Below are 22721 nucleotides of genomic sequence, written 5' to 3'. Positions count from 1 at the left end.
CTCATCTTTTTAAGTGGTGGAACTTGCACTATTGCTGACTGACTAAATACTTTTTTGCCCCACTGTATATAGCACCATTGATTCCATGGTCTGTACATGAGAAGGGGTTACATACAAATTACAGACATCACTTACAGTAAACTAACAATGACAGACTGATACAGAGGGGCGAGGACCCGGCCCTTGCGGGCTTACATTCTACAGGACGGTGGGGAAGGAGACAGAAGGTCGAGGGTTGCAGGAACTCCGGTGTTGGTGAGGCGGTAGCTCCGGTGTTGGTGAGGCGGTAGCTCCGGTGTTGGTGAGGCGGTAGCTCCGGTGTTGGTGAGGCGGTAGCTCCGGTGTTGGTGAGGCAGTAGCTCCGGTGTTGGTGAGGCGGTAGCTCCGGTGTTGGTGAGGCGGTAGCTCCAATGTTGGTGAGGCAGTAGCTCCGGTGTTGGTGAGGCGGTAGCTCCAGTGTTGGTGAGGCGGTAGCTCCGGTAGTGGTGAGGCGGTAGCTCCGGTGTTGGTGAGGCGGTAGCTCCGGTGTTGGTGAGGCGGTAGCTCCGGTGTTGGTGAGGCGGTAGCTCCGGTGTTGGGGAGGCGGCAGCGGGGTCAGTGCAGGCTGTAGGCTTTCCTGAAGAGATGGGTTTTCAGGTTCCGTTTGAAGGATCCGAATGTGGTTGATAGTCGGACGTGTTGGGGCAAAGAATTCCAGAGGATGGGGGATATTCGGGAGAAATCTTGGCGGCGGTTGGGTGAGGAGCGAATAAGTGTGGAGGAGAGAAGGAGGTCTTGGGAGGATCGGATATTACGTGAGGGAAGATATCGGGAGATTAGTTCAGAGATATATGGAGGAGACAGGTTATGGATGGCTTTGTAGGTCAGTATTAAAAATATTTAGAATTGAGAGTCCTCAGTGGTTGATACCTTTTAATGGCGAACTGAAAAGATGGTAACAGATTGCAGCTTTCGAGACTACTCAGGTCTCTTCATCAGGTATAGACTAAAGCAAATTCTGAAGAATCACATATTTATGCACAACATAGTATAGGAAAAAAAAAAGGAGGGAGTAAACCATGGATAAGACAAGTGACATGAAGCATAATTACAATGAGTGATAAACACTTATGTCCATAAATATTGGGCCAATTCTTAGATAAGGATTGTTTTATTGTCCTCTGATTAAGGTCTCTGTTGTGATGACCCCACATGGTCTGAGGGACAAGTTCCTTAGTTGATGTAAAAAGACATAAATCCGTGCGACACATTCATTCCTGCAGTGTGAGTGTCAAAGGTCGTCATCAGCTTATATTCCCAGACTCTTCTGTATCTCTGAGATTTGAAGTTTCCTTTTAACACAAGTAATCTCATGTCCATAATGTTATGATCCGGGAGACAGAAATGTATTGCCACAGGTAGATCCATTCTTTTTTCTCTTATTGTATGGCGGTGATAATTCATCCTTGTCCTCAGTTTTTGCCCTGTCTCCCCCACATACAGACCCCCAGTTGAACATTTAGTACACCACATTAGAAGTGATTCAGCTGAAAGTACCTGGGATCTTGTAGTCCTGATGTGAGTTGGGAATCTTTATCTTGTCCGTGGTCATTATAGATGGACAAGTTTTACATTTTTTCTGATTGCAAGGAAAGGTACCTGCAGCTGTTGGAGAGGACAGGGAGCTCTTGACAATGCTTCTTAGATTTGGGGGCTGCCTAAAACACAGTAGTGGGGGGTCTGGTGGATTGTAATCTGCATTTTTGCAGTAAAGGTTGTAATTTCCGTGCAGCTCCCGTCAGCACCTCCAGATTTGGATTGTAGGTAACTACTAGAGGTACCCGATTATTTTCTTCTTTAGCTTTGTAATGTAGCAGGTGATTCCTTGATATTCTGGTGGCTCTTGTGATCTGGTTTTCAATTGTTCTTGGATGGTCGCCCTGATTCATAAAGGTCTTTCTGAGGCGACCAAGGTGTTCATCCCTGTCCATGGAGTTGGAACATATACGATTGTATCTGATGGCTTGGCTGTAGACAGTAGAGTTTTTTATGTGTTTTGGATGGAAACTGTCCCATTTTAGGTATGTTGGATGGTCGATTGGCTTCTGATACAGGGATGTCTCTATTTTATTGTTCTGCAGCTTAATGATGGTGTATAAAACTCAGACTATGAGGGGTCATCACAACAGAACCAGACCCCAATAAAACAATCCTTATCTAAGAGCTGGCCCAATATTTATGGACATAACTGTTTATCACTCATGGTAATTCTGCTTCATGTCACCTGGCTTATCCATGGTTTTTCCCTTTTTTTATTTATTTATTGTTTTCTGTGCTATGTTGTTCATAAATATGTAATTCTTCAGAATTTGTTTTAGTCTTTGCCTTATGAAGAGACCTGTGTAGTCTCGAAAGCTGCAATTTGTTACCATCTTTTCAGTTCGCCATTAAAAGGTATCAACCACTGAGGACTCTCAATTCTAAATATTTTTCTATCTACTGGCTAACACGTTACCAAGATATAATTCTTTCCTAGGTCAGTATTAGTAATTTGAGCTGGATACGCTGAGGGAATGGGAGCCAGTGAAGAGATTTGCAGAGGGGGGAGGCGGAGGAGTAGTGAGGAGAGAGATGAATTAGTTGGGCAGCAGAGTTAAGGATGGACTGGAGAGGTGCAAGGGTGTTAGGGAGGCCACAGAAAAGGATGTTGCAGTAGTCAAGGCGGGAGATGATGAGGGCGTGCACAAGCATTTTAGTAGATTGACGGTTGAGGAAAGGACGGATTCTGGAGATATTTTTGAGCTGGAGGCGACAGGAGGTGGAAAGAGCTTGGATGTGCGGTTTGAAGGACAGGGCAGAGTCAAGGGTTACTCTGAGGCAGCGGACTTCCGGTACGGGGGAAAGCATGATGTCATTGACTGCGATAGATAGGTCAGTACCAGACGGCTCCTCTGTTCATGGACAGGTGGAAACATTCAGTGCTACAGCATTAGCGGCTACGGTAACGTTTTACCGTAACATTTGGCCAAAATGTTTCCTGTAGGGCGATACAAAATAGTGTTTTTGTTTTTTATGATCACGTCCTACACCCCCCGGACTGGTCAGTGACACGTGCTGCTCCTCTGACCCGCAGGTCGCCCCCCTACATCTGATCCTTTATGACCCTATAACTCTCAGATCAATATTCCTATTCTCCTGAAATGCTAAGTAGGAAAAAGAAAAGCAAGTCTCCAACGGTGGTGGCAGCAGCACATGATGTGTTTGGAGTAGGAGGCTCTCAGATCCCAAGTGATGCAAGTCTGCAGCTCCCAGGGAAACAGTCAGCAGATCTCAGTACTTAACGCTGCGCCTGGTCCTGTGGATTTCAGAACGAGAGCAGCTGCGAGACGGACGGGAATTCTGCAAGAGGACAACGCTGTGCGAAAGACTCAACGAGAAACTCCTCCGAAGGGGCAGAAGATTGTGTATCCAGAGCGCAGGTTCCCGCTCGCCATGGACTGCTGTCACGTATGTCGCACACCACACATGTTTGCATGAAATGTGAATGGCATCAAGTTCTTGCTGCCGCCGTCGCGCTCGCGTCCATGGGATATTGTCACCCCTTGTCCCCGCACTTGCAGACCCTCATTGGGATTCTTTTTGCTTTAGGTTTCGGCTATTTTAAGTGGAATTGATTTAGTTGCTGTGGTTTTATCGCGGTGTGGGAGGACGGAGCTCGCAACACCATTAAAATCAGCGGGAGAAGCTGAGCAGGGCTCGGTGCGGACCACCAGTCCTTCTTATGGAGTGGGTCACGCAAAATACAGGGGGGATCTATGTCGGATAGGAAGAAGACTGATGATCTGTGGATTTCAGGAACCTTTGTTGTGACCATCTGTGCAGAAATGATAACTCTCATCATTTATCCCACTTGTATCTGATGAGTCTGATGTCCTTACCTGGCCATTGGCCCCAGTCTCCGGAGGGGGAAGATTTAATGGTTCTTGGTTGGGTGTGTAGCTTGGATAGACGCTTTGTATGGGGTAATGGGGACTTTAGCAGAAGATCGGCTGCAGTTGGTGAGAATTTAATGGTGTTGTTGTATGTGACCCAGGTACGGCTGCCGGGGATTTGGCGGAGTGAGATTTAGAGTGAATTAGTAGCAGTGTGTTACGGTAAGAATTAGACATTTGTGTTGGAAACTGCTCTGCTGAGATGTTCTCCATGACAGGAGCCGGTGGTTGTAGGTGTCTAATCTGTAGCTGTAAGGTCCTTGATCTACTCATGAAGACACTGCTGATATGGCTTTGTGTCCAGCTGGGCTGCAGATTAATAATGGACGATTTACTTAGAGATTGTAATTCATGAAAAATGATCAGGAAAAAATACAGAGATTATTATTGACTTCACTGAGTGAGATATCAGGAGACGTAGGTGAGTAGTTATTTCTACAGTATTGTGGAAAATGTGGTTTATAACTGGGCGTAAAGACATTCTTTTATAATACCGCCCACCTATGTACAAGAATATAACTACTATAATACTGCCCCTATGTACAAGAATATAACTACTATAATACTACTCCTATGCACAGGAATATAACTACTATAATACTGCCCCTATGTACAAGAATATAACTACTATAATACTTCTATGTAGAAGAATATAACTACTATAATACTGCTCCTATGTACAAGAATATAACTACTATAATACTGCCCCTATGTACAAGAATATAACTACTATAATACTGCCCCTATGTACAAGAATATAACTACTATAATACTGCTCCTATGTACAAGAATATAACTACTATAATACTGCTCCCTATGTACAAGAATATAACTACTATAATACTGCCCCTATGTACAAGAATATAACTACTATAATACTGCTCCTATGTACAAGAATATAACTACTATAATACTGCTCCTATGTACAAGAATATAATTACTATAATACTGCCCATATGTACAAGAATATAACTACTATAATACTGCTCCCTATGTACAAGAATATAACTACTATAATACTGCCCCTATGTACAAGAATATAACTACTATAATACTGCCCCTATGTACAAGAATATAACTACTCTAATACTGCACCTATGTACAAGAATATAACTACTATAATACTGCTCCTATGTACAAGAATATAACTACTATAATACTGTCCCTATGTACAAGAATATAACTACTATAATACTGTCCCTATGTACAAGAATATAACTACTATAATACTGTCCCTATGTACAAGAATATAACTACTATAATACTGCTCCTATGTACAAGAATATAACTACTATAATACTGCTCCTATGTACAAGAATATAACTACTATAATACTGTCCCTATGTACAAGAATATAACTACTATAATACTGCTCCTATGTACAAGAATATAACTACTATAATACTGCTCCTATGTACAAGAATATAACTACTATAATACTGCCCCTATGTACAAGAATATAACTACTATAATACTGCCCCTATGTACAAGAATATAACTACTATAATACTGCTCCCCATGTACAAGAATATAACTACTATAATACTGCTCCCTATGTACAAGAATATAACTACTATAATACTGCTCCTATGTACAAGAATATAAATACTATAATACTGCTCCTATGTACAAGAATATAACTACTATAATACTGCCCCTATGTACAATAATATAACTACTATAATACTGCTCCTATGTACAAGAATATAAATACTATAATACTGCTCCTATGTACAAGAATATAACTACTATAATACTGCCCCTATGTACAAGAATATAACTACTATAATACTGCTCCTATGTACAAGAATATAACTACTATAATACTGCTCCTATGTACAAGAATATAACTACTATAATACTGCCCCTATATACAAGAATATAACTACTATAATACTGCTCCTATGTACAAGAATATAACTACTATAATACTGCTCCTATGTACAAGAATATAATTACTATAATACTGCCCATATGTACAAGAATATAACTACTATAATACTGCTCCCTATGTACAAGAATATAACTACTATAATACTGCCCCTATGTACAAGAATATAACTACTATAATACTGCCCCTATGTACAAGAATATAACTACTCTAATACTGCACCTATGTACAAGAATATAACTACTATAATACTGCTCCTATGTACAAGAATATAACTACTATAATACTGTCCCTATGTACAAGAATATAACTACTATAATACTGTCCCTATGTACAAGAATATAACTACTATAATACTGTCCCTATGTACAAGAATATAACTACTATAATACTGCTCCTATGTACAAGAATATAACTACTATAATACTGCTCCTATGTACAAGAATATAACTACTATAATACTGTCCCTATGTACAAGAATATAACTACTATAATACTGCTCCTATGTACAAGAATATAACTACTATAATACTGCTCCTATGTACAAGAATATAACTACTATAATACTGCTCCTATGTACAAGAATATAACTACTATAATACTGCCCCTATGTACAAGAATATAACTACTATAATACTGCCCCTATGTACAAGAATATAACTACTATAATACTGCTCCCCATGTACAAGAATATAACTACTATAATACTGCTCCCTATGTACAAGAATATAACTACTATAATACTGCTCCTATGTACAAGAATATAAATACTATAATACTGCTCCTATGTACAAGAATATAACTACTATAATACTGCCTCCTATATACAATAATATAACTACTACAATACTGCCCCCTATGTGCAAGAATATAACTACTATAATGATGCCCCTATGTACAATAATATAACTACTATAATACTGCTCCTATGTACAAGAATAGAACTACTATAATACTGCCCCTATGTACAATAATATAACTACTATAATACTGCTCCCATGTAGAAGAATATAACTACTATAATACTGCTCCTATGTACAAGAATATAACTACTATAATACTGCCCCTATGTACAAGAATATAACTACTATAATACTGCCCCTATATACAAGAATATAACTACTATAATACTGCCCCTATGTACAATAATATAACTACTATAATGCTGCTCCCATGTAGAGGAATATAACTACTATAATACTGCCCCTATGTAGAAGAATATAACTGCTATAATACTGCTCCTATGTAGAAGAATATAACTACTATAATACTGCTCCTATGTACAAGAATATAACTACTATAATACTGCTCCTATGTACAAGAATATAACTAGTATAATACTGCCGCTATGTACCAGAATATAAGTACTATAATACTGCTCCTATGTAGAGGAATATAACTGCTATAATACTGCTCCTATGTAGAAGAATATAACTACTATAATACTGCCCCCTATGTACAATAATATAACTACTATAATGCTGCTCCCATGTAGAGGAATATAGCTACTATAATACTGCCCCTATGTAGAAGAATATAACTGCTATAATACTGCTCCTATGTAGAAGAGTATAACTACTATAATACTGCTCCTATGTACCAGAATATAACTACTATAATACTGCTCCTATGTACAAGAATATAACTAGTATAATAGTGCCGCTATGTACCAGAATATAACTAGTATAATACTGCTCCTATGTAGAGGAATATAACTACTATAATACTGCCCCTATGTAAAAGAATGTAACTACTATAATGCTACTCCTATGTAGAAGAATATAACTACTATAATACTGCTCCTATGTAGAAGAATATAACTGCTATCATACTGCTCCTATGTAGAAGAATATAACTACTATAATACTGCTCCTATGTAGAAGAATATAACTACTATAATACTGCTCCTATGTACAAGAATATAACTACTATAATACTGCTCCTATGTACAAGAATATAACTAGTATAACACTGCCGTGCCGCTATGTACAAGAATATAACTACTATAATACAGCCCCTATGTACAAGAATATAACTACTATAATACTGCTCCTATGTACAAGAATATAACTATAATACTGCTCCTATGTACAAGAATATAACTACTATAATACTGCTCCTATGTAGAGGAATATAACTACTATAATACTGCCCCTATGTACAAGAATGTAACTCGTATAATACTGCCCCTATGTAGAAGAATATAACTACTATAATACCGCCCCTATGAGCAATAATATAACTACTATAATACTGCTCCCATGTAGAAGAATATAACTACTATAATACTGCTCCTATGTAGAAGAATATAACTACTATAATACTGCTCCTATGTACAAGAATATAACTACTATAATACTGCCCCTATGTACAAGAATATAACTACTATAGTACTGCTCCCTATGTACAAGAATATAACTACTATAATACTGCCCCTATGTACAAGAATATAACTACTATAATACTGCTCCTATGTACAAGAATATAACTATACTACTGCTCCTATGTAGAGGAATATAACTACTATAATACTGCCCCTATGTAAAAGAATATAACTACTATAATGCTGCTCCTATGTAGAAGAATAGAACTACTATAATACCGCCCCTATGAGCAATAATATAACTACTATAATACTGCTCCCATGTAGAAGAATATAACTACTATAATACTGCTCCTATGTACAAGAATATAACTATACTACTGCTCCTATGTAGAGGAATATAACTACTATAATACTGCCCCTATGTAAAAGAATATAACTACTATAATGCTGCTCCTATGTAGAAGAATATAACTACTATAATACTGCTCCTATGTAAAAGAATATAACTACTATAATGCTGCTCCTATGTAGAAGAATATAACTACTATAATACTGCTCCTATGTACAAGAATATAACTACTATAATACTACCCCTATGTAAAGGAATATAACTACTATAATACTGCCCCTATGTACAAGAATATAACTACTATAATACTACCCCTATGTAAAGGAATATAACTACTATAATACTGCCCCTATGTACAAGAATATAACTACTATAATACTGCTCCTATGTACAAGAATATAACTGCTATAATACTGCTCCTATGTACAAGAATATAACTACTGTAATACTGCTCCTATGTAGAAGAATATAACTACTATAATACTGCTCCTATGTACAAGAATATAACTACTATAATACTACCCCTATGTAAAGGAATATAACTACTATAATACTGCCCCTATGTACAAGAATATAACTACTATAATACTACCCCTATGTAAAGGAATATAACTACTATAATACTGCCCCTATGTACAAGAATATAACTACTATAATACTGCTCCTATGTACAAGAATATAACTGCTATAATACTGCTCCTATGTACAAGAATATAACTACTGTAATACTGCTCCTATGTAGAAGAATATAACTACTATAATACTGCTCCTATGTAGAAGAATATAACTACTATAATAGTGCTCCTATGTACAAGAATATAACCACTGTAGGGCGGTATTATAGTGCTGTGTATAGTGTTGATCTGTCCCTACACCCTCTCTTATTATATATAGGGGTCTCAGTCGGGGGGGATGTGTGTCATCACCCACCTGTATTATCCTGGTACAGACAGCGTGACGTTGGAGCAGTGAAGGGTCTCCTGCCGGCTGTGATTTTGGTGAATGTTAAGTGTAGCCTCTGAACGGCATAATCAGGACGTATTCATGAGAAATACACAATATTCTTGCAGAGAATTGTGAAAGCTGATTCTGTACAATGAAAATATAATGTGTGTCATTCTTTGGCTTCTGAGCTGTCTAATTACAGCCGGCTCCGCGCTCGCTGCTCCACGCCGAGAACCTTTCAAAGGTTTTGTTTGTGAAATTACATTTTGGATGTAAAGTCACCGGCTAATGAGGAAAAAGAGTGTAACATGGAGCGTAGGGGGCACCGCCATCCCACTGTGTGTTACTGTAGATTAGCGGTGCGGGGGATCCGGACCAGGATTCCCAAATTACGGAACATCACCACTTCAGCGTCTCAGATGTCTCTTCTCCCAATCCAGCGAAGACAACGAAACCTCGGAGCTTTTCCTTTTGGGAATCACCCTATAAGCTATCACCTATGTAAAGGGTGGGTGATAACCTGCAGATCTGTGGGACTTTCGACTTCCGAGACCCCCACCGGTGGCTGAGGCCTCTGCTGTATTTCGATGGACCCCATCCTCAATATTGGTAAGAGTCAAGAATTACGGTAGTCAATGGCGTGGCTGACCATCGGCCACCACTTTTTTTTCCAAATGTGTATTTCGCAGCCCTGTTTAGGGATTGGGGGTCTCTGTGAATGCATTTCCCATTTTGATTGGAGTTGATCAATGGAGCCGTAGTTTAATATAAAGTTATTACGTCCTGCCTGTTATAATGTATCACGCAGAGAACACGTGGAGGAAACCGATACAGAACGTTCCAGACATTCACTCCTCCTGACCGGAACCGGATTCTGAAATGTTTTGGGTGTTCGATCAGTCGTAGCGAGGTTTTCCATAGCCTGGTGCCTTCTATCTTAGCACCCTACTGTTGTATGTTGGCACGCCTCTCCCAGGGCACCGTTCACACCAGCACTGCCCTAGTTTCACCCTTAGGTTGTGCTCCGACTCCATAAGTTCATGTTCGGGCACTGGGGGGTGTCCTATGGAAAGAGATTCTCATCAATCCTAGATCATTTTGTATCAATATCGTGTCCTGTCCCAAACCTGGAATTCTCCTGGACTTTTTATTTGCCGTATTCGCTCTTCAGCAGTGAAATGACGGCACCAAGTAGAAAAGTGATGAATGATGGAGAACTCCGGATGGAGACATCACTGATCCACAAATGGTGGAGAAGGGAATATTTACAAAACCTCTAGATTCTCCAGTCTGGAGTCTGAGCCTCGTGCAGAAATCTCGGCACCTCCAGCCTCGGCTGCTGTCACTGGGGTTATTAATGGTCGTCTGAGGAAGGTTCAGCCGCTGAGTGTACAATTCATCAGGATCCACTGCTGGCAGCTTCTGTGTAATCACTGACCAATGGTGTCCCCATTGGAGACAAGTCCGGAGACGCTGCCTGTAGCTCCTGTGTGATCACGGACCAGTGGTGTCCCCAATTGAGACAAGTCCGGAGACGCTGCCTGTAGCTCCTGTGTGATCACGGACCAGTGGTGTCCCCATTGGAGACAAGTCCGGAGACACTGCCGACAGCTCCTGTGTGATCACCGACCAGTGGCGTCCCCAATAGCGACAAGTCCGGAGATGCTGCCGGTAGCTCCTATGTAATCACCGACCAAAGAGGTTCCCAATGGAGACAGGTCTGGAGACGCTGCCGGCAGCTCCTGTGTGATCACGGACCAGTGGTGTCCCCAATTGAGACAAGTCTGGAGACACTGCCGGCAGCTCCTGTGTGATCACCGACCAGTGGCGTCTCCAATAGCGACAAGTCCGGAGATGCTGCCGGTAGCTCCTGTGTAATCACTGACCAATGAGGTTCCCAATGGAGACAGGTCTGGAGATGCTGCCGGTAGCTCCTGTGTAATCACAGACCAATGACGTCCCAGATGTGCTCATTGGAGACAAGTCAGGAGATGCTGCTGACTGATGGAGACAATTCTGGAGATGCTGCTGGCAGCTCCTGTGTAATCACCGACCAATGATGTCCCTAATGGAGATAAGTCCAGAGACACTGCCGGTAGTTCCTGAGTGATCTCCGACCAATGACGTCCCCAATGGAGACAAGTCCAGGGACGCTGCCTGCAGCTCCTGTTTAATCACCGACCAATGACCTGACTGATGGAGACAATTCTGGAGACGCTGCAGGCAGCTCCTGTGTGATCATTGACCAATGGATCTGACTTATAGAGACAATTCTGGAGACGTTGCCGGCAGCTCCTGTGTGATCACCGACCAATGACCTGACTGATGGAGACAATTCTGGAGACGCTGCAGGCAGCTCCTGTGTGATCACCGACCAATGACATGACTGATGGAGACAATTCTGGAGACATTGCCAGCAGCTCCTGTGTGATCACAGACCAATGACATGACTGATGGAGACAAGTCTAGAGACACTGCCGGCAGCTCCTGTGTGATCACTGACCAATGACCTGACTGATGGAGACAATTCTAGAGACGCTGCCAGCAGCTCCTGTGTGATCACTGACCAATGACCTGACTGATGGAGACAAGTCTAGAGACGCTGCCAGCAGCTCCTGTGTGATCACCGACCAATGACATGACTGATGGAGACAAATCTGGAGACAATGCCGGCAGCTTCTGTGTGATCACCGACCAATGACATGACTGATGGAGACAATTCTAGAGACGCTGCCAGCAGCTCCTGTGTGATCACCGACCAATGACCTGACTGATGGAGACAATTCTGGAGACGTTGCCGGCAGCTCCTGTGTGATCACCGACCAATGACCTGACTGATGGAGACAATTCTGGAGATGCTGCAGCCACAGGAGATTTAGGCCATGTAGGTGGATCACAGTAATGTGAGGAACATGAGGCCTGGGACGTCATGTGGAAAAAATGGCTCCTGGGAGACTTTGAGAAACGGACGCACCAATGTAACGCGTGAGATGTCTACGTGGCCTAAACCTTCTCCCACGGATGCAGCCGCTCCAGACTTGTCTCCCACAGCGCTCAGAGTCCAGACTAGAAACAGTTGTTCCCATTTGTGACATTTTCAGATCAGTGACGTCTCCGTCTTGTGATCTCAGTCATTCACCTCTTTTCCTTCTTGTTGCCATAATTTCAGCGTGAAGGAGTGAATAATAATATAAGATTCTGACCCTTTTATTGGATTATACAAATTTAAGGAGAAATCTCCCTGGTGACCTCAGAGCACGGCGCGTTTCGCCCCGCGGTGCGTCATGGGGACTGTTAGAATAGAACATTGTACATGAAGCTGGGGGTAAGTTCTATCTGTAGTGTTACAGTGAGTCTGGCCATGTGAGCAGATAATTCTCGGATTCTCTGAAGTGATGGCGTCAGCTCATTAGGCGGCCCGAAACGTGCTGCGGTGGTCGGGAGACATTTATAATCTCGGTGTGAGACACTCGATGAGGGGTCTTTGATCTATATTACATAACTCATCTAATGTCACTGTTCTCATTAAGCTTCGGTAATTGCCTTTTAGGGTCTTCTCTGACGCCCCCCGCGTTATATTGCCTTATTACTCCATCTTGTGTGACTGCTGCGTCTCATCTTCTTACAGACCCCGCCACCATTTATAGGGGGATATAGCAGCTGCAGCCTTGTCATTACATCTTTGAGTAGCGCCATATTGCTCCATCTTGTGCACGGCGTGGTGTTATGATGGCCGCTATTGTTTTTATTTCTGAGCCCCCAGATTCTTTTTTTTTTCCCTCCTTACAGAACGAAGCTCTCAGGAAGCAGGCGGAAGAAGCTCTGGACATCGCCTTGGATGACCCCGATGCTAACGCGGCTGCCGCTAAAATCCAGGCCGGTTTCCGTGGTCACATGACAAGGAAGAAAATGAAAAGCGGCGACAAAGACGTAAAACACAAAGAGGGTAAAGAAGGCACCAGCGCACAGGGGGAGCACGAAGGGGATTAGACCAGGACTGCGTGAGGTCAGTATCTGCAGCAACTGCATAGACCAGACCCTATATATATATATATATATATATATATATATATATATATATATATATACAGATCTCAGAGCAGACCCCAACATATATACAGACCTCAGAGCAGACCGCAACATATATAGAGACCTCAGCGCAGACCCCTACATATATACAGACCTCAGAGCAGACCGCAACATATATAGAGACCTCAGCGCAGACCCCTACATATATACAGACCTCAGAGCAGACCGCAACATATATAGAGACCTCAGCGCAGACCCCTACATATATACAGACCTCAGAGCAGACCGCAACATATATAGAGACCTCAGCGCAGACCCCTACATATATACAGACCTCAGAGCAGACCGCAACATATATACAGACCTCAGCGCAGACCCCTACATATATACAGACCTCAGAGCAGACCCCAACATATATACAGACCTCAGAGCAGACCGCAACATATATACAGACCTCAGCGCAGACCCCTACATATATACAGACCTCAGAGCAGACCCCAACATATATACAGACCTCAGAGCAGACCGCAACATATATACAGACCTCAGCGCAGACCCCTACATATATACAGACCTCAGAGCAGACCCCAACATATATACAGACCTCAGCGCAGACCCCTACATATATACAGACCTCAGAGCAGACCGCAACATATATACAGACCTCAGCGCAGACCCCTACATATATTCAGACCTCAGACCAGACCGCAACATATATACAGACCTCAGCGCAGACCCCTACATATATTCAGACCTCAGACCAGACCGCAACATATATACAGACCTCAGCGCAGACTCCTACATATATACAGACCTCAGAGCAGACTCCTACATATATACAGACCTCAGAGCAGACTCCTACATATATGCAGACCTCAGAGCAGACCCCAACACATATGCAGACCTCAGAGCAGACCCCAACATATATACAGACCTCAGCGCAGACCCCTACATATACACAGACCTCAGAGCAGACCCCTACATATATACAGACCTCAGAGCAGACCCCTACATATATATATAGACCTCAGAGCAGACCCCAACATATATACAGACCCCAACATATATACAGACCTCAGAGCAGACCCCAACATATATAGACCTCAGAGCAGACCCCCTACATATATACAGACCTCAGAGAAGACCCCCTACATATATACAGACCTCAGAGCAGACCCCTACATATATGCAGACCTCAGAGCAGACCCCAACACATATGCAGACCTCAGAGCAGACCCCAACATATATACAGACCTCAGCGCAGACCCCTACATATATACAGACCTCAGCGCAGACTCCTACATATATACAGACCTCAGAGCAGACTCCTACATATATACAGACCTCAGAGCAGACCGCAACATATATGCAGACCTCAGAGCAGACTCCTACATATATACAGACCTCAGAGCAGACCCCTACATATATGCAGACCTCAGAGCAGACCGCAACATATATACAGACCTCAGAGCAGACTCCTACATATATACAGACCTCAGAGCAGACCCCAACACATATGCAGACCTCAGCGCAGACCCCTACATATATACAGACCTCAGAGCAGACTCCTACATATATGCAGACCTCAGAGCAGACCCCAACATATATACAGACCTCAGCGCAGACCCCTACATATATACAGACCTCAGCGCAGACCCCTACATATACACAGACCTCAGAGCAGACCCCTACATATATACAGACCTCAGAGCAGACCCTACATATATTCAGACCTCAGAGAAGACCCCCTACATATATACAGACCTCAGAGCAGACCCCTACATATATATATATAGACCTCAGAGCAGACCCCAACATATATACAGACCCCAACATATATACAGACCTCAGAGCAGACCCCAACATATATAGACCTCAGAGCAGACCCCCTACATATATACAGACCTCAGAGAAGACCCCCTACATATATACAGACCTCAGAGCAGACCCCTACATATATGCAGACCTCAGAGCAGACCCCTACATATATACAGACCTCAGCGCAGACCCCTACATATATACAGACCTCAGCGCAGACTCCTACATATATACAGACCTCAGAGCAGACCCCTACATATATGCAGACCTCAGAGCAGACCGCAACATATATGCAGACCTCAGAGCAGACTCCTACATATATACAGACCTCAGAGCAGACCCCTACATATATGCAGACCTCAGAGCAGACCGCAACATATATACAGACCTCAGAGCAGACCCCTACATATATGCAGACCTCAGAGCAGACCCCAACACATATGCAGACCTCAGCGCAGACCCCTACATATATACAGACCTCAGAGCAGACTCCTACATATATGCAGACCTCAGAGCAGACCCCAACATATATACAGACCTCAGCGCAGACCCCTACATATATACAGACCTCAGCGCAGACCCCTACATATACACAGACCTCAGAGCAGACCCCTACATATATACAGACCTCAGAGCAGACCCTACATATATTCAGACCTCAGAGAAGACCCCCTACATATATACAGACCTCAGAGCAGACCCCTACATATATACAGACCTCAGAGCAGACCCCAACATATATGCAGACCTCAGAGCAGACCCCTACATATATACAGACCTCAGAGCAGACCCCCTACATATATACAGACCTCAGCGCAGACCCCTACATATATGCAGACCTCAGAGCAGACCCCTATATATATGCAGACCTCAGACTAGGCCCCTACATATATACAGACCTCAGCACAGACCCCTACATATATACAGACCTCAGCGCAGACCCCTACATATATACAGACCTCAGCACAGACCCCTACATATATACAGACCTCAGCGCAGACCCCTACATATATACAGACCTCAGAGCAGACCCCTACATATATGCAGACCTCAGAGCAGACCCCTACATATATACAGACGTCAGCGCAGACCCCTACATATATACAGACCTCAGCGCAGACTCCTACATATATACAGACCTCAGAGCAGGCCCCTACATTTATTCAGACCTCAGACCAGACCGCAACATATATACAGACCTCAGCGCAGACTCCTACATATATACAGACCTCAGCGCAGACCCTACATATATTCAGACCTCAGACCAGACCGCAACATATATACAGACCTCAGCGCAGACTCCTACATATATACAGACCTCAGCGCAGACCCCTACATATATACAGACCTCAGAGCAGACCCCTACATATATACAGACCTCAGAGCAGACCCCCTACATATATACAGACCTCAGCGCAGACTCCTACATATATGCAGACCTCAGAGCAGACCCCTACATATATGCAGACCTCAGACCAGGCCCCTACATATATACAGACCTCAGCACAGACCCCTACATATATACAGACCTCAGCGCAGACCCCTACATATATACAGACCTCAGCACAGACCCCTACATATATACAGACCTCAGCGCAGACTCCTACATATATACAGACCTCAGAGCAGACCCCTACATATATGCAGACCTCAGAGCAGACCCCTACATATATACAGACATCAGCGCAGACCCCTACATATATACAGACCTCAGACCAGACCGCAACATATATACAGACCTCAGCGCAGACTCCTACATATATACAGACCTCAGCGCAGACCCTACATATATTCAGACCTCAGACCAGACCGCAACATATATACAGACCTCAGCGCAGACTCCTACATATATACAGACCTCAGCGCAGACCCCTACATATATACAGACCTCAGAGCAGACCCCTACATATATACAGACCTCAGAGCAGACCCCTACATATATACAGACCTCAGCACAGACCCCTATATATATACAGACCTCAGCGCAGACTCCTACATATATACAGACCTCAGAGCAGACCCCTACATATATGCAGACCTCAGCGCAGATTCAAGATTCAAGATTCAAAGAAGCTTTATTGGCAGGACCAAATACACATCAGTTTTGCCAAAGCAAGTGTATAGAGGCAATAGGGATAGGGACTGAGGGGATGTTGGGTAGGAGCTGGGGGGGGAGGTGGATGGGGCAGATCCAGGTTGGGGGCTATAGTCCATGGCATAGGGGAGGTGGATGGGGCAGATCCAGGTTGGGGGCTATAGTCCATGGCATAGGGGAGGTGGATGGGGCAGGTTCAGGTTGGGGGCTATAGTCCATGGCATAGGGGAGGTGGATGGGGCAGGTCCATTGTGGGGGCTATAGTCCATGGCATAGGTGAGGTGGATGGGGCAGGTCCATTGTGGGGGCTATAGTCCATGGCATAGGGGAGGTGGATGGGGCAGGTCCAGGTTGGGGGCTATAGTCCATGGCATCATAGTTCTCTTTCTCGCAGTCTATGACATTCGCTCACATACCGCGCTGCTATCTCCACTGCTCTCTCTTCTTCTCCCAGCAAGATATATGTTTTCTCTTCCTCCTTCATGGTGATGAAGTCTGGGAAGAGATGTGAGAGTGTCCTGAAGTGAGTGTCCCTCACTTCTGAGTATTTGGAGCAGTGTAGCAGGAAGTGGGTTTCGTCCTCTATGGCCTCCTGATCACAGTGTTGGCACAGTCTTTCCTCCCTGGGCTTGTAGCTCTGCCTGTGTCGGCCACATTCGATGGCCAGACTGTGGGCACTGAGTCTATATCGGCTCAGGATCTGGCGGTCTCTGGGGTCTGGGAGTTTCTCCAGATATGGGGCCAGTCTGTAGTCTCTCTGTAGGCTCCGGTACATGGTCAGTTTCTGTGAGCTGTGAGCAGCGCAGACTCCTACATATATACAGACCTCAGAGCAGACCCCTACATATATGCAGACCTCAGCGCAGACCCCTACATATATACAGACCTCAGCGCAGACTCCTACATATGTACAGACCTCAGAGCAGACCCCTACGTATATTTAGAAACTAGGTCAGACCTCTACATACTGTATTAATATTAGATCCCACACCAGACCCCTTAATATTTTCAGACTCTAGACCAGACCTCTATATTGATGCCCGACCCCAGACAAAGCTATGTACTGATGCTCCGAGCGCCAGGGCCTAGGACTAAGATAAAGGCTGTTGTGCCCTCCACGGGCTGCAGGATATTTGGTAGCTCTGCCCTCGGGGACAAATGTCCAACCTGACAGCATTCAGAGATCTTCCAGAGATACTTGAGCATGCGTGGAGCTGTGCACGATGTCTTCACACTCCACACCGCGTAGTAATTGTGGCCACCCCAGTGGCTGCGTGGCTCCTCTCTTCCGCTGCGTGGCTCCTCTCCTTCGCTGCGTGGCTCTTCTCATCCACTGCGTTGCTCCTCTCCACTGCGTGGCTCCTCTCCTCTGCTGCGTGGCTCCTTTCCTTCGCTGCGTGGCTCCTCTCCTCCACTGCGTTGCTCCTCTCCACTGCGTGGCTCCTCTCCTCTGCTGCGTGGCTCCTTTCCGCTGCGTGGCTCCTCTCCTCCGCTGCGTGGCTCCTCTCTTCCGCTGCGTGGTTCCTCTCCTTCGCTCCGTGGCTCCTCTCTTCTGCTGCGTGGCTCCTCTCCTCCGCTGCGTGGCTCCTCTCCTCCGCTGCGTGGCTCCTCTCCTCCGCTGCGTGGCTCCTCTCCTCCGCTGTGTGGCTCCTCTCCGCTGCGTGGCTCCTCTCTTCCGCTACGTGGCTTCTCTCCTCCGCTGCGTGGCTCCTCTCCGCTGCGTGGATCCTCTCCTTTGCTGCGTGGCTCCTCTCCTCCGCTGTGTGGCTCCTCTCAGCTGCGTGGCTCCTCTCTTCCACTACGTGGCTCCTCTCCTCCGCTGCTTGGCTCCTCTCTGCTGCGTGGCTCCTCTCTTCCACTATGTGGCTCCTCTCCTCTGCTGTGTGGCTCCTCTCCGCTGCGTGGCTCCTCTCTCCCGCTACGTGGCTCCTCTCCTCCGCTGCGTGGCTCCTCTCCTCCGCTATGTGGCTCCTCTCCTTTGCTGCATGGGTCCTCTCCTCCGCTGTGTGGCTCCTCTCCGCTGCATGGCTCCTCTCCTCCGCTGCGTGGCTCCTCTCTTCCACTACGTGGCTCGTCTCCTCAGCTGCGTGGCTCCGCCCTGCTGCGTGGCTCCTCTCCTCCGCTGCTTGGCTCCTCTCCGCTGTGTGGCTCCTCTCCTCCATGTGGCTCCTCTCCTCCGCTGCGTGGCTCCTTTCCTCCGCGTGGCTCCTCTCCTCCACTGCTTGGCTCCTCTCCGCTGTGTGGCTCCTCTCTTCCACTACGTGGCTCCTCTCCTCCGCTGTGTGGCTCCTCTCCTCCGCTGCATGGCTCCTCTCCTCCGCTGCGTGGCTCATCTCCTCCGCTGTGTGGCTCCCCCCGCTGCGTGGCTCCTCTCTTCCACTGCGTGGCTCCTCTCTTCCACTGCGTGGCTCCTCTCTTCCGCTGCGTGGCTCCTCTCCTCCGCTGCGTGGCTCCTCTCCTCCGCTGCGTGGCTCCTCCTCCGCTGCGTGGCTCCTCTCCTCCGCTGCGTGGCTCCTCTCGTCCGCTGCGTGGCTCCTCTCCTCCACTGCTTGGCTCCTCTCTGCTGCGTGGCTCCTCTCTTCCACTGTGTGGCTCCTCTCCGCTGCGTGGCTCCTCCTCCGCTGCGTGGCTCCTCTCCGCTGCGTGGCTCCTCTCCTCCACTGCGTGGCTCCTCCTCCGCTGCGTGGCTCCTCTCCTCCGCTGTGTGGCTCCTCTCCGCTGCGTGGCTCCTCTCTTCCACTACGTGGCTCCTCTCCTCCACTGCTTGGCTCCTCTCCGCTGTGTGGCTCCTCTCTTCCACTACGTGGCTCCTCTCCGCTGCGTGGCTCCACTCCTCCGCTGCATGGCTCCTCTCCTCCGCTGTGTGGCTCCTCTCTTCCACTACGTGGCTCCTCTCCTCCGCTGCGTGGCTCCTCTCCGCTGCGTGGCTCCTCTCTTCCACTACGTGGCTCCTCTCCTCCACTGCTTGGCTCCTCTCCGCTGCGTGGCTCCTCTCCTCCGCTGTGTGGCTCCTCTCTTCCACTACGTGGCTCCTCTCCGCTGCGTAGCTCCACTCCTCCGCTGCGTGGCTCCTCTCCTCCGCTGCGTGGCTCCTCTCTTCCACTACGTGGCTCCTCTCTTCCACTACGTGGCTCCTCTCCTCCGCTGTGTGGCTCCTCTCCTCCCCTGCGTGGCTCCTCTCCTCCCCTGCGTGGCTCCTCTCCTCCGCTGCGTGGCTCCTCTCCTCTGCTGCGTGGCTCCTCTCTTCCACTACGTGGCTCCCCTCCTCCGCTGCGTGGCTCGTCTCCTCCGCTGCGTGGCTCCTCTCCCCCGGACCTGGCAGTCGGACATCTGCACTGTATACTATATAATAATAAGTTACTCGGATGTTTGGCTCCACCCCTTGTCAGTAACTTTTGAGGAATTGCATGGCAAGTGGGCGGAGCTAAGAGTGAAAGTTGTTAATCTTGGTGTATACCCGTGCGTGCTCCAATACTGGCTCCTCATCTCCTTATAACGAGATTGTGGCTCCGCCCCTGCGATATAATCACTTTCCCTGCGAATATAATGTAACGTTTCCACACAATAACATAGGATCATCCGGCCGCGCTGTCACTGGAGCTGTCGCTTCTCTCACGGCTCCGGCGTCCTAGTTTTGTGCAGATTCTAACGAGGTCATTAATTATCATGGAATCTCTGCGCTTCCCAAGTGATTGGAAATTCCACTTCCAAATTTAGTTTCTCCCTTGGCAACATCTTTTAATTGCTTGTTTCCGTGCAGGTTCTTATTCCTTAGAGCGCACACGCCTGATGGCACCGCTCGGGAGCAGCGACCTGGTATCTGCTGCAATAAGAGCCGCCGTACATTATACGCTTATACCGTGCTGTAATAAGAGCCGCCATACATTATACGCTTATACCGTGCTGCAATAAGAGCCGCCGTACATTATACGCTTATACTGTGCTGCAATAAGAGCCGCCGTACATTATACGCTTATAATGTGCTGCAATAAGAGCCGCCGTACATTATACGCTTATACCGTGCTGCAATAAGAGCCGCCGTACATTATACGCTTATACTGTGCTGCAATAAGAGCCGCCGTACATTATACGCTTATACTGTGCTGCAATAAGATCCGCCGTACATTATACGCTTATACTGTGCTGCAATAACAGCCGCCGTACATTATACGCTTATACTGTGCTGCAATAAGAGCCGCCGTACATTATACGCTTATGCCGTGCTGCAATAAGAGCCGCCGTACATTATACGCTTATACTGTGCTGCAATAAGAGCCGCCGTACATTATACGCTTATACCGTGCTGCAATAAAAGCCGCCGTACATTATACGCTTATACCGTGCTGCAATAAGAGCCGCCGTACATTATATGCTTATACCGTGCTGCAATAACAGCCGCCGTACATTATACGCTTATACCGCGCTGTAATAAGAGCCGCCGTACATTATACGCTTATACCGTGCTGCAATAACAGCCGCCTACATTATACGCTTATACCGTGCTGCAATAAGAGCCGCCTACATTATACGCTTATACCGTGCTGCAATAACAGCCGCCTACATTATACGCTTATACCGTGCTGCAATAAGAGCCGCCGTACATTATACGCTTATACCGTGCTGCAATAAGAGCCGCCGTACATTATACGCTTATACCGTGCTGCAATAAGAGCCGCCTACATTATACGCTTATACCGTGCTGCAATAACAGCCGCCTACATTATACGCTTATACCGTGCTGCAATAAGAGCCGCCGTACATTATACGCTTATACCGTGCTGCAGTAAGAGCCGCCGTACATTATACGCTTATACCGTGCTGCAATAAGAGCCGCCGTACATTATACGCTTATACCGTGCTGCAATAAGAGCCGCCGTACATTATACGCTTATACCGTGCTGCAATAAGAGCCGCCGTACATTATACGCTTATACCGTGCTGCAATAAGAGCCGCCGTACATTATACGCTTATACCGTGCTGCAGTAAGAGCCGCCGTACATTATACGCTTATACCGTGCTGCAATAAGAGCCGCCGTACATTATACGCTTATACCGTGCTGCAATAAGAGCCGCCGTACATTATACGCTTATACTGTGCTGTAATAAGAGCCGCCGTACATTATACGCTTATACCGTGCTGCAATAAGAGCCGCCTACATTATACGCTTATACCGTGCTGCAATAAGAGCCGCCGTACATTATACGCTTATACTGTGCTGTAATAAGAGCCGCCGTACATTATACGCTTATACCGTGCTGCAATAAGAGCCGCCTACATTATACGCTTATACCGTGC

At 45.8% G+C, this 22721-nt stretch overlaps 1 protein-coding gene across 3 annotated transcripts in view; it reads left to right on the top strand.

Moving 5' to 3' along the window:
- SPA17 (sperm autoantigenic protein 17) overlaps positions 1-22721 on the top strand; it is a 114858-nt gene that overhangs the window by 84354 nt on the left and 7783 nt on the right. For all 3 annotated transcript variants that reach the window (XM_069741631.1, XM_069741630.1, XM_069741629.1), the window contains exon 7: positions 13272-13488. In XM_069741631.1, the coding sequence (XP_069597732.1) occupies positions 13272-13472 (201 nt within the window). In that variant the 3' untranslated portion in view covers positions 13473-13488. The remainder of the gene's footprint in view (positions 1-13271; positions 13489-22721) is intronic.

Source organism: Ranitomeya imitator, chromosome 10 (assembly GCF_032444005.1).
Source record: "Ranitomeya imitator isolate aRanImi1 chromosome 10, aRanImi1.pri, whole genome shotgun sequence".
Taxonomy (NCBI): domain Eukaryota; kingdom Metazoa; phylum Chordata; class Amphibia; order Anura; family Dendrobatidae; genus Ranitomeya; species Ranitomeya imitator.
The sequence above is the reverse complement of the archived record's forward strand: the minus strand, read 5'-3'. Positions and strand labels throughout refer to the sequence as shown.